Here is a 13589-nt window from a genome sequence, read left to right on the forward strand (position 1 = left end):
ATGATGTAAAGATTAAGATCAAGCTCCCTGTGAGTCAGCAGGAAAAGAGAAGCTAGGATCACTGTTGTGTCCTTTTATTACAGGACCCCAAGGGTCATAGTGTTAAGTGGCTGGCTGGCTTCCCAGGCTCCTGTGTAACCTTGTGTTTCCTCAGGATTCACTCCCCTCTGCAGAGAGCTTGGTGGTGAGTGGTGATCAGGTGGCAACTTTGCACATGGCTATTTGTCATAACAGAGAGAAGTGGATCCTAAATAGCAGAAAAGAACTTTATCTGTTGCGGGAGAGCTGGCCTCTCCTCTGGTTAGGCAAGGATGGAAGTGTCATTCCCCCGCCACCCCCCCATTGCTAAGTGCCTTCTGTGCCAGAGGCTCAGAACCTTGCTCATGTTAGATGGATGACTTGGCCCTACCTCCAGGCCTTCAGATATGCTGGGCTCATCTTTGAGGCAGACGGTTGAAGCATTTTAAATACTTTCATGTAATGAATTGATGTATTGGGTAGGTTATGTGCTCTCAGCGATCACTGCTGAATCCAATGGGGAGATATTTCTCCTCTGACCCAGGTCACTGCACACTATTTGCTCATCAGCCAGTGGGCAGACACCTGCCTCCCTTCCCTCAGCACAGGGACCTTTGTTCCTGGGAAAGGAACAGAAACCTCTTCACTGTCTTTCAAGATCTTTGTGATGGGAAGCACCAGCCTACATCTGGCCATTGTGATTGCCTTTGGCCATGTGTTCTGGGAATTAAAGGGATTTTTGCACCAGAACATCCATGCCAGCAAAAGGAGATGAATACAAGCTCATTCACCAAGACTTTCCTGTACCCCAGCTGCCTTTGCTATTGCCTCTCAAATCCAGTGGCTTATCTAGAGTTTTGACTCCTGGAGATGATAATTTTCTCTCTAACATTTTATCAAGAAAAATTTCAAACATATACTTGAAAAAATTCTGTAGTGTAAATGCATATATCCACACCTAGATTCTACCATTAACATTTGCTATACTTACTTTATCATATATCTATCCATCTGGAAGGGATCATTTTTAAACAATCCTTGAGTTGATACAATGAACACATTTTCAGTAATAATATGGAATAAAGTGAAAAAACAATAACAAAACACAGTAAAAAGTTTTATTCGAATTTGTATGCATAATTTTGCTAGAAAAAATAGTTAACAAAATAAATATTACAGACAAAATATTATATACAAAATATTATACCTTACAGTTCACATTCTGTATACTTTTACATTTTAAATATTAATTAATTTTGAATGGTCACATGGAGTAACAGATATGAAATAATTGCCATTCTGTTTCTTCATCTTTACAATCATTGTACTATTATTGCTTATGTTGAATATTCTGTTTAAGTGCAGGAATATGCAGTACCACAGGAGACAAGGATTCTGCTCCAAGTAAACTTAAATGATTCCATACTGTTAGAAACTTACTCTCAAATGAGCATGTGTCATAGAGTCCTCTTGTGTTTGAGACCAACTGTACAAATGGGAGTTTTTCAAATTAACTTCTATATAATATTTCTCATTTATTAAACAATGAGTTATAAAAATGTGCTCATTTTGAAGCTTATGTATATATTATTAAAACTCAGTTGTAATGGAAGCAATTGTTTAGAACTTATACCAAAGATTTTTTTCAGAGAGGAGTATTTTATCACTGAAATTATTTAGAATTGCTGGCAAATGGAGATTTAAAAAAATTAGCCTGTAGTTGGTTTTATGATTGTTTTAAAATTCTGTATATGTAGTTCAACCTCCTATGATTTGCTGCCCCTTTCCCATTCTTGGTGTCAAAGAGAAACAGATGCACACTAGTGAAAAGCTGTAAAGACAGATTTTGTTCAGTACTAGTGTAATAGGGGAAAGAGTCTTCAGAATAGAACTTAGCTCAATTCCGAAAACAGTAAAGACAGCTGGTCATTATGGCAAATGAGCAGAGTGAGGAGGTCAGTGGATGGGAGATTACTAAGAGGAAACACCAAGTGTAGATGGATTCTTGGTAAAGGCAGGCCAAGGATTTATACATCAAGAATTGAGGATGGGGCTTCCCTGGTGGCGCAGTGGTTGAGAATCTGCCTGCCAATGCAGGGGACACGGGTTCGAGCCCTGGTCTGGGAAGATCCCACATGCCACGGAGCAACTGGGCCCGTGAGCCACAATTACTGAGCCTGCGCGTCTGGAGCCTGTGCTCCGCAACAAGAGAGGCCGCAGTGGTGAGAGGCCCGCGCACCGTGATGAAGAGTGGTCCCCACTTGCCGCAACTAGAGAAAGCCCTCGCACAGAAACGAAGACCCAACACAGTCATAAATAAATAAATAAATAAAAGAACGTGAATTTCTTTAAAAAAAAAAAAAAAAAAAAAGAATTGAGGATGAAGAACTTGATCAGATATCAAGGATAATCAGATATCAAGGTAGGGGGGATTCTCACTAAGCTGATAGCAAGATTCTTATTACAACTGGGTAGGCAGATGCTGTCAGAACCCAAGAATGAGGCCTGATCACAAAGAGGGCTCAGAGGAGCCTGTCTAAAGTTTGACTCTCAAGAAGAAAGTCTTTTCAGTGCCACTGCCCAGGACATATATTTTACTTATACTGGTGAAATGAGTAATTCTAGAAATAAGGGAAATAATACAAAAAGGATGGGCAATTAAAGAAATTTTTAAATTTCCCAATCTTATCATTATAAAGCCTAAAGCATTATTAGTCATTTCATCACTGTTGTTAATAAACAACAGGGGCTTCCCTGGTGGCGCAGTGGTTAAGAATCTGCCTGCCAATGCAGGAGACACGGGTTCGAGCCCTGGTCTGGGAAGATCCCACATGCCGCGGAGCAATTAGGCCCGTGAGCCACAACTACTGAGCCTGCGCGTCTGGAGCCTGTGCTCCGCAACGAGAGAGGCCGCGATAGTGAGAGGCCCGCGCACCGCGATGAAGAGTGGCTCCCGCTTGCCACAACTAGAGAAAGCCCTCGCACAGAAACGAAGACCCAACACAGCCAAAAATAAATAAATAAATAAAATAAGACTCTTTGTTTAAAAAAAAAAAAAAAAGAAGTCATTCTAAAAAATAAATAAATAAATAAATAAATAACAAAGCCTGGAAGCAGATTTGTACAACATGGCATAATTTGTTTGTCAGGCTTTAACTAGTAATTTTCCACCACTTTCAGTAGGCAGTTTCTCACTTGCTTCTTTATGACCATCCCCTGAATGATGCAGAGTTTCTGTCCAAATCAGCAGAGCAGTGCTTCCCCTTTAAAGGGCAATTGATCGGCTTTCCAATGATTCTCAGTGCCCAGAGGGAAGCATGTCTGTGTCACAGGGACAAGGGGTGCAATGTGTGAGCCTTGTTCCACCTGTGTGCTGAGGAAAACCCTGACGGTGCACCTCATGATTACTCTCCGCTTCCTACCCTTGAACCTAATTCAGATTGACATGGGGACGAATGGGAGAGATGGGAAAAGAGGATTTTCATCAGGAAGGGCCTGGGTTTACTGAGGACTGCAAGAGAAGGGGGAGAAAAAAGGGGGAGGGGGGGAATCAACCTCTTGGATAGGGATTTTCAGAGAGTGTAGCTGGAAAGCTAAGAGCAGAATTGGACGGTGAGGCTTCTGGAGTTGGCTTGAGATGCCAGCAAGAGAAATGGGTGTGTGGGGGGGGATTTCTTTTCTTTTTTTCTTATTGAGGTAAAATTGGTACGAAACATTATATAATTTCAGGTGTACAACATTATAAACTGATATTTATATACACTGCAATGTGATCATCACCCTATGTCTAATCACCATCCATCACCATACAGTTAACCCCCTTCACCCATTTCACCCTCCCCTGGGCAGTATGGGGATTTGTAAGAAGCAATGCTGTGGGTTATACATTAGATCTCATAATATACTTTAGTAGATGCAGACAAAAATATAAATGACTTGTAAATATTTGGGGGTTGTTGGACTGTACCCTTGTGAGGCAACTTTGCCTTGAGGCTGGGCTCTGAGAGGCCTAACTCATATTAGCGTAACATTAAAAAACCTTTAGTTTGGGTTTGCAAGGCTCTCTGCTAGGTCCCTTTAACATTAGCTGCTGTAATGAGGCAGCTTCAGTTTCTGAACTGGAGCCGGTGGAGGTAAATTGATTCCTTTCCTCTGAAAGCTAGCTTGAATGTGGCAACCAATTCTTCTCAAGTGGGAATGTAAGGGGCTGAAAACTGGCTTGGAGGTACCTCTGGATGTTCACCTGCAGAACAACTAAAAATGGACAAAGAAAACAGTGATGTTTCATCCAAACCTGCTGATGTGAATGTAAGTACATTGAGAGAAGCCTTCTCTGTTACTCGAATGCCATTTATTACTGACCCTTTTAGTAAAATGAGACTGAGTTACTTTACAAAAATAAAGGAAACAATAATAAAATACTTAGCCTTCCTTTGGAACTTAATGGATTTTACAAATTTGAGCTTGTTTTAAAGTGCTGTACTTGGCAATTGATTTGCAGCTGTTTTTCTAAAACTCCAGGGAAATGGTACTGATCTCTACGCAAATTCCACTTTAAAATTTAATCAGGGCTAACTGAGACTGCCTATAATGTGTTCCCGCACTTAAAGACCAAACCTTGACCTTGTCAGTTCTACATGGGCTAGCATTTCTGTGTGTTTTCCTTTTTTACTTCTTGGGGGGAATATTTGAAAGTAGCTTGACACCATAGTCAAGTCATCCAACAACAGAATGTTTTTCTCTTTAGAAACACCATCCTCAGTCCTGCAGGACATCACATTAGATGAGATCTGGTCTAGTTCAATTTCAACAGGAGGCATATAAGCTACATTTCACTCCAGGGGTTGACAGGAGTGTCTGGCAAAAAGAATGAGGGAGCCATGAATAATTTAGAATGTTCTTGGCCACATATTATCCCATTAATTGGTAGGATTAAAGACTGGAAGACATGTACTTTGTAGGGAACAGTGAGAGAGAGAGTAAGAGAGAATGAGAGCATTCTTAGAGGAGAGCTCGAAAGAGAGATTATTTCTTTGGAACTGGTGTTCCATATTCTTCCCTTTAAAAGAATGTGTGGTTGAAAGTTATTTTGTTATTGAAGTTTAGTTACCCTGACATGTATAAATCTCTCCTTCAAAGAAGTTAAACTCTCACTTACATTATTAAAGAATTCACAGCATCAAATGACAGAGGAGAGAGGAGAAAAAGAGGAGGGGAAAGAGTCAAATAATGTATTTTTTCCTGTTGCACATAACACCTTGCACTAAACCCGGTAATTTTCTAATCTAACATGAGCCCCCTATTTCATTCTTTATTTTTTAATCATCCTTTCATTTGTATTGAAAAACTGAGTCACTGACCAGTTCAGTGGCTGGCTTCGAAGTGCATGCTTGTGAGGCAGTGGTAAAACAGTCTGATCCTTGTCCTGCATCCCTACACAACCGAGAACATCATCCTCAAATTTTTCTTCCTACTGAAGCTGAATCCGGCCTCTGTACCCCATCACTGAATTAATTTTTGGAGACAGAGTTTTGGGTGAAGTAGAAAAGAATAGCTTTATTGCTCTGCCAGGCAAAGGGGGCCACAGTGGGCTAATGCCCTCAAAACTGTGTGTCTCAACCTGGAGGGGGTAGTGAGGAGTTTTATAGTAATGGTTCAAAGAGGGCATGATCAGCTCGTGGACAATCTTCTGACTGGTTGGTGGTGAGGTAACTTCTGGTTCCAACCCATCTGGGGTCTACATGTTTGTGGGCAGCATACTGTTAATTTCTCCTACCTGATGGGGGTTTCAGTATCTGAGAAACTGCTCACAGATACTGTTATGTATACCCCTTGATGGGGAACCAGGACCTTGCCCCAAGGCTGCACTATTGTTTCTTTTGACTTTTCCTCCCTTGTCTCTGCATCCCCTCCCTTCCCTAATTAGCAACTGTTTGAACCAGCTAGTTGGAACTCAGGGAAGGTCATGGAAGCTGAATGAAGCCTATTTCCTGTAATCAAGAAATGGGGGACACAGAAAGGCTTTTGTGCCCAGGAATCTCACAGGGTCCTGCTCGGTATCATTACCACCAGGTCACGAAGCCATAATTAGGAAATCAATTCGTTTCTCTGAGGAACTCACTTCTATTCTTACTTTCAATCTGCCTCAGCCCAGAAGACACTGATTGTGGGAGAAAAGCTATATCGTACAAACACACACATCCCCAGAGTGGTGGACAGATGAATCAACCCCCATAGAATCCTGTCTGACCTTCAGGTCCTCTAGTCTACACTCCATAAAATTCAGGCCTATCCTCTACAGTGTCAGTTTAGCAGAGTTGGAGAGTTGAGGGGACCAGTTGAGGACCTGGGAACCATTTCACTAGAGTTCATATACCGTCTGTTTTTTTCTGATTGGTCTTAACTGTGTGATTCAATGCAAGTCAATGCTTATGTAAATAATTTGACGTATTTAGGCCTTTTAGCACCAAGAGTCTCCTGACTAGGTGGTTGCATTCAAGCTCTAGACTACGTCTAACTGTTAACACATCTTTCATTCTTTTGAAGATATCCAATATCTCGGTTCAGGTGGTCAGTGTCCAAGGAAAGCCGCCAGGGAGACGACCACCGAGAAAACCCGTCAACAAAGCCAAACCCAAGAAGCAACTCAAGAGGAAAGCTCCCTTTTGGAACGTCCAAAACAAAATCATTCTCTTCACAGTATTTTTGTTCATCCTAGCGGTCGTAGCCTGGACACTGCTGTGGCTCTATATCAGTGAGTTGAAATCTGTGTACCTTTGGGGTTAAGGTTTGCCCTATGAGTTCTGCATCAGCAATGCAGGCCCGATCTGACCTTGGGGGTTTCTGATAGAATCTTCTTATTTCTCAGACTGACAGTCATTTTCAAAACTGTTGAGGTTTTAAGGAAGAAGCCAGAATTGTCTTTCCCATTTCTTCTTTTACCATCACTGCTTTCTTCCCAGAGGAGCAGAGATGGGGGGATAGGATGAGAAGAGCTGAGGAGAATACTCAGGAGCTTCTGACTGGTTCAGAAATGTAACGCATTTTTAGCTTTAAAAAATGAATGGAATGTTAATCTGTTTTATTTCCTCATCCACCCACTGCCTGTTTCTAGGCAACCTTATATTTCTAGCTCCCTGAGCTTCATTTTACTCATGCGTCTTTCTCTCCTCTGTTTTTATGTTTTTGTTTACCCAATTGATTGTTTTTGTCAGTCTTATTGATCCTTTTGGATAGGAGTCATAACTAAGTTCTTCCTTAGAGAGTACTTACCCAAGCAGCTCAGTAACTATAGCATTTATTGATTTATGTTGGACTTCCCACCCTACGCATATTAATATACTTGATACAAGATATGTGTACTCTCAAGGATATTAAAATTTGGCTGGAAAGCTAGATTTATAGGCAAAGAATGAATGAATATTGTCTTGAACAGTTCAGTTCATTTACATGTAGAAATTGACCACCTATAATTTGTGTGGCACAATGTAAGATACCAGGCACACCAAGATACATCTCCTACCTTCAAAAAGCTCACAGATACATTTTTCTACTTTCAAAAAATCTCACAGTTCAGTACTAGAGTGGGAGTGTGAGTTGATTTTTTTTTTTTTCTCGAGCAATTACTTTGCAATCACAGAAGGGAGACATCCAACAACCTGCTCAGGGATAGAGTCTAGATAAGGCTTCATGAACTGGTTCTTGAAAATTCATTTGACACATCTTGGGAGTGCCCACTATGAGCTGGGGCCTGTGATAAGCATGGAACAGAGTGGTAGACAGGAAAGAATCTGTCTTTACAGACTAGTTGGGGCAGTCAAGTCAATGAGCAATTAAGAAAAACACAAAAGACACACAACCCCAATCCAGAGCAAACCAGTTTATTTCCTTTCAGTTCTCTGCCAGCCCTGAACTGATATATTTGCATTGCCCTTGCATTTTTGTACAAGGTTTTGGGACATCATTGTGAAGAGTTAATTTGTTGGTTGTGTGAAAATCAGAGAAGGGCATTTCAGAAAAACAGACCAGTACAAGAAGAGGAGAACTGGTATAAATAAGTGAGAATTGTTCAACAAACAACAGGGGTTAGTTTTGATACATGAAATTTGGGCATGGAGGGTGGCCTTGAGAAATGTTAAAAAACAAAAATTCAACCAAGTAAATCTGATGATCTAATTGGCTTTATTCAATGGCTCATGAATCTGGCAGCATCTCTTCTAGTAAATAAAAGGGCTCTCTGAGGGGGTGTACAAAATGGCAGAAGGAGGGTGGGGCATGGAAGCTATTAGCAAAAGAAAAGAAAGGATTGTTTCAGGCCAGGCCATCAAATTTTAGGGGAAGGGAACAGCAGGGGTCTTTATCATGCAGATTACCACACTAGTGTTGATCAGGAAATTTCTGTTTAAAGGTCACATTCCTGAGAGAATGTGAAACTGTAATTAAGTCTTGGTTTGCAGCCTTGGGAGCAAAGGACTCCATTTGGGGCTTGTGATTTTTTTTTTTTTAATAGAAATGAGGTGGACAGCTCATCAGGAAGACCATGTGTTACTGAACGTAAGTTTGTGTGCTTAACACACAATGGGACCAAACGAACCAAAACGGAGCTTGGATCAGAGAAAGGTTCTCCTTTCTTGGCCCTGCAATAAACCTTTCTCTGATCCAAGGAGATGTTATTAACTACATTTAGAGCTTCACAGTCTGTAAAATATGAAGCTGTCTAGGACTTCCCTAGTGGCACAGTGGTTAAGAATCTGCCTGCTAATGCCTGCCAATGCAGGGGACACGGGTTCGAGCCCTGGTCCGGGAAGATCCCACATGCCGCGGAGCAACTAAGCCCGTGCACCACAACTACTGAGCCTGCACTCTAGAGCCCGCGAGCCACAATTATTGAAGCCCGGACACCTAGAGCCTGTGCTCCACAACAAGAGAAGCCACCGCAACGAGAAGCCCACGCATCGCAGTGAAGAGTAGCCCCCGCTCACAGCAACTAGAGAAAGCCTGCGCGCAGCAACGAAGACCCAATACAGCCACAAATAAATAAATTAAATACAAACAAATTAAAAAAAAAAAACAGCTTAAAGAAGCTGTCTAAAATAAAATCATTTTAGGAGCCCGATAGTGACATAGATCAGACAATGCCTCACTGTCACACAGATGGAAAGCCTCCTAACCACCTTCTCTCCTCTCTTACAGGTAAGACAGAAAGCAGAGATGCTTTTTACTTTGCTGGGATGTTTCGCATCACCAACATTGAGTTTCTTCCTGAATACCGACAGAAGGAGTCCAGGGAATTTCTGTCAGTGGCCCGGACCGTGCAGCAAGTGGTGAGGTGATGGGGGGAGCTTGAAAGGCTGGGGAAGGTGAGGTCAGGGGGTAAGGGATGGGGGGTTGGGTACAGTGTCATAGGTGAGCAGGGTGGATGAAGGAAGAACTCAGGGAAACATGGGATTTAGCTCATCTTGGTTGTAAGATAAAATTGCTTATTTGATAGAATTGCTTACTTTTTTTTTTCTCCTGAAAGTAAAAAGAAATGGCTCTCTGAGCTTCAGTTTTTCTTATCTATAAAATAAAAGAATTGGATCAGGTGATATTTAAAATGGCTTCCAGTACAGAAATTACATGCATACTGATTAATTCTGTGATCCATACAGATTTATTTCAACCTTGATGCACTGGCATCTCTTCACTTAAAAAAAAACAAAACAAAAAACCTTTCCTATTGTAGAACTGATACGTATTTATTGTAAAAATTTATAAAATTTACAAAAGTACTTAAAAAATATAATCTCCTTTAACAGCGTCTCCAGAGATAGAGCCCCAGAGCCCCTTTTGATTCTGGACCACGTAGACACAGGACATCGGGCAATATTGGAGTATTAGTAGATATTCAGTTTTATAATCTGACTTTTTCCTCTTAACATAAGATTGCATGTTTCTATGCAAGTTCATATTCTTTAAAAAGCATACGTTTTGATAGCTTCAAGTTGGCAAGTCCCTTTTTATTGGATACTTAAGTTGTTTCCAATTTTTGCTATTAACAGATAACACTATAACGAAACCACCACGTAAATTGTGTGTATCTCTGATTACTTCCTTAGCTGATTTCCTAAAAGTATAATTGGTCACATAGGAGAATATTTATCATGGCTCTTGGTACCTATTGCCAATAGAAAGTTTCTGCCAGTCTGCACCTGCACAATAATAGAGAAGCACAGTAATAGAGTCGCCTAGCAGTGGCGACTCTCTTGCAGTGACAGGCACTCTGCAGTGTAAGATGAAGAAGGGCTGAGAGAGAGCAAGCGAGCAAAGACGGTAGCAGGCGTAGTGGCTCTTATTGATTGAAGGCCTCCTATATACTGGGTAAAGTGCAGAACCCTTTACCATTTCAATATATCAATTATCCCTCAAATTAGCCCAAGGAGATGGGCATTCTTTTAAAATCTCTTTACCATTTTTTCCAATCCCAGGCAGTATTCTTCCTTCAACACCCAAAGCCATTCCTCTCTACTGCCGAAGTTATCCTTCAAAAATAACATTTCTCCTTTGGCTTAAGGATAAAATACTGATTCTTAAGAATAGCAGGATAAAATACTGATTCTTAAGAATAGCAGGCAAGCACTTTTCTAAATCTGTCCCCTGATCGTCCCAGTCTCATTCCTTACCACTTTCTCCCAACAGAAACCTTGTGATCTAAGGCAGTCATTACTTGTGTTATGAATAATCATTGCATTTACATGTCTGGCAGCCCTGGTTTCTGCTGCTATTCACTCAGGACCTAAAGCCGTCTGTCCAATTTCTATGGAGTGAAATTCCACCCGTCATTCATGACCCATCAAAAAGCCTCCTTCTCTGTGAAATCCTCCCCAGCCTCCTGCAGAGTCAATGCTGGCTTTGTGTAGACCCTGTTTGTATAGTTAGTATTGCACTCAATGCATTTTATTATAGTTATTTAACATCCCACCCAACGAGGTAGGCATTTTGATCACTTTACAGATTAAAAGAGAGAGAGACAGAAAGAGAAAAACAAATACCGTATGCTAACACATATATATGGAATCTAAGGAAAAAAAAAAAAAGGGTCATGATGAACCTAGGGGCAAGAGGGGAATAAAGACACAGACCTAGAGAATGGACTTGAGGATATCAGAGGGGGAAGGGTAAGCTGGGACAAAGTGAGAGAGTGGCATGGACATATATACACTACCAAACGTAAAATAGATAGCTAGTGGGAAGCAGCCGCATAGCACAGGGAGATCAGCTCGGTGCTTTGTGACCCCCTAGAGGGGTGGGATAGGGAGGGTGGGAGGGAGGGAGATGCAAGTGGGAAGAGATATGGGGACATATGTATATGTATAACTGATTCACTTTGTTGTAAAGCAGAAACACACCATTGTAAAGCAATTATACTCCAATAAAGATGTTAAAAAAAAAAGAGAGAGAGAGGAAAAAAAAAAGAAAAGAAGCTAAGCAGGCCTCGGTAATGTGTTCTGTGTTGCATAGTGAATTTAAACTCCAGGGCCCATTTTTTTCCACAATGCTATATTATTTCTAAGGTTTTTCGTTTTTTGTTTTTTTCTCCTGGGCAATCAGGTAGGTGATTTTGCTATTATGTAAAAAGGGGACTACAGGAGGAGAAGATTTGGCAGAAGAAATTGGTTTTAGAAATGCTAAGTAAGGGCAAACAGTCAATTGACTGAAATAGCTCTCTTTTGAGATCCATTTATGGTGTTTTAAAAGATCTGGGTGTGTCCCTGGAAACTGGAGAGTTCTGCAGTGGGATGTGGAAGTTGGACTGTGGGCACCACGCGCCCTCTAGCGGCTAATATACATTTTCCATGGGTGCATTGGTAGAAAAGAGGTTGGGCCGAATACCTTGAAAATATGCTTAAATGAGTTTCACTCATTCATTGTGGAGAAAATTAACTTTTGGAGTAGGCAGAATGCAGCAGTTAAGCTTGGTTAGGGTGTCTAAAGACAGCAATAAACGAATAAAGGTAGCTGATTAATCTTCACAGACAGCAGAATGACAGTAAGTAACCCTGATACAGGAAGTAAGAATTTATTTGAATTCAAGGAATAATGTCTGGGTTTGGCCTTAGAGGCCTTTAGTTTGAGCCTTGCTTTTCTCCTTGCTAACTGTCAGAGCTTGGACCTACGGCACACTGGGTATCATGAGAGGAAGCCAATTTGAAAGACTTCAGACACCTTGGTTCTTCTTTTGCAGGTAAACCTGGTTTATACAACATCTGCCTTCTCCAAATTTTACAAGCAGTCGGTCGTTGCAGATGTCAGGTAATGAATGTCCCTGGCTTTGGGACTTCTACGTTCACTGCTGTAAATACCTCAAAAGGTTGTGGAAGGGCTGAAAGAGCACCATTCTCAAGTAACCTCTTGGGGGCAGTTGTGGGTTAATACCCTTCTAGCACAATAGCAACACAACTCTTTTTTTCCCCCCTTTTATTTATTTATTTATTTTAAAGACTTTATGTATGTATGTATGTATTTATTTTTGGATGCGTTGGGTCTTCGTTGCTGCGCGCGGGCTTTCTCTAGTTGCGGCGAGCGGGGGCTACTCTTCATTGTGGTGCGCAGGCTTCTCCTTGCAGTGGCTTCTCTTGTTGCGGAGCACCAGCTCTAGGTGCGTGGGCTTCAGTAGTTGTGGCGCATCGGCTTAGTTGCTCCGCGGCATGTGGGATCTTCCTGGACCAGGACTCGAACCCATGTGCCCTGCATTGGCAGGCGGATTCTTAACCACTGCGCCACCAGGGAAACCTGCAGCCGAACTGTTTGTCACGCTATCATGCTGAGTTTTTTTCTTCATTTACCAAAGCCTGCCCTCTTTCCAGAACTGGGATCCTAGACCTTTGTATTAATGCCACTGGGCAAAATGACCATAAACACGTCCTCTATATTGGGTGAGGGAAAACAGAAGACACAGACCAGTCGCTGTCTCTCAAAATATATTCAGTAAAAAACTGGTCACTAGAGATCTTCTGAGAAAAAAAGGATCCCATGGTCAAATAATTTTTAGGAAAATTTGTGTGCCTTGTACTGTATCCTCCCCCCACCCCTAATATATCTGCAGAGATTCACAATCTGTTGGGGCAGATTAAAGGCACTGAGAAGTCTTGGAGTAAAGCAATTTGTTTCCTCTCCTTCACCTTCCATTTCCCAACTTATGTGCCATAGAACACTATCTTATGTTTTTTTCATAAAATATGACAATATTTGTGCAGGTAACAGCTCCAGGGTCAGATTGAAAATGAAATTAGGCTTGATTCCTGATTTGCTACTCAGTAGCTGTGTGATTTTGAGTTGTAGATGATCTTAATTTCCTCATCTGTAAAACTGGAAGCGTTAACAGGACCTTCCTCAAAAGATTAAATGGGATAAAGCAGATTTAGCACTGTGTCTGGACATGGTGAGGTATCAAACATTCTCTAACTGTTGTTATTTGTAATAGCAGTGAATACTGATTGACATCCATAGAAACAGTATATTCTCCATGGAGATGCAAAATATACTAACGGTTCTAGATTTGAATACAGCACAAGAATACACATACCATGATG

General features: G+C 41.3%; 1 protein-coding gene across 2 annotated transcripts in view; it reads left to right on the plus strand.

Annotated features, from left to right (window-relative positions):
• Positions 1-3926: 3926 nt before the first annotated feature.
• The window catches only part of TMPRSS7 (transmembrane serine protease 7), a 43038-nt gene continuing 33375 nt past the window's right edge, over positions 3927-13589 (plus strand). For both annotated transcript variants that reach the window (XR_014245359.1, XM_082394690.1), the window contains exons 1-4: positions 3927-4326; positions 6565-6772; positions 9211-9341; positions 12242-12309. Coding sequence is in view for 1 of the 2 variants with exons in the window: in XM_082394690.1 (XP_082250816.1) it covers positions 4279-4326; positions 6565-6772; positions 9211-9341; positions 12242-12309 (455 nt within the window). In the remaining variant the exon portion in view is untranslated. The remainder of the gene's footprint in view (positions 4327-6564; positions 6773-9210; positions 9342-12241; positions 12310-13589) is intronic.

This window comes from Balaenoptera borealis (genome assembly GCF_965194805.1).
Source record: "Balaenoptera borealis genome assembly, chromosome: 5".
NCBI classification, from domain to species: Eukaryota; Metazoa; Chordata; class Mammalia; order Artiodactyla; family Balaenopteridae; genus Balaenoptera; species Balaenoptera borealis.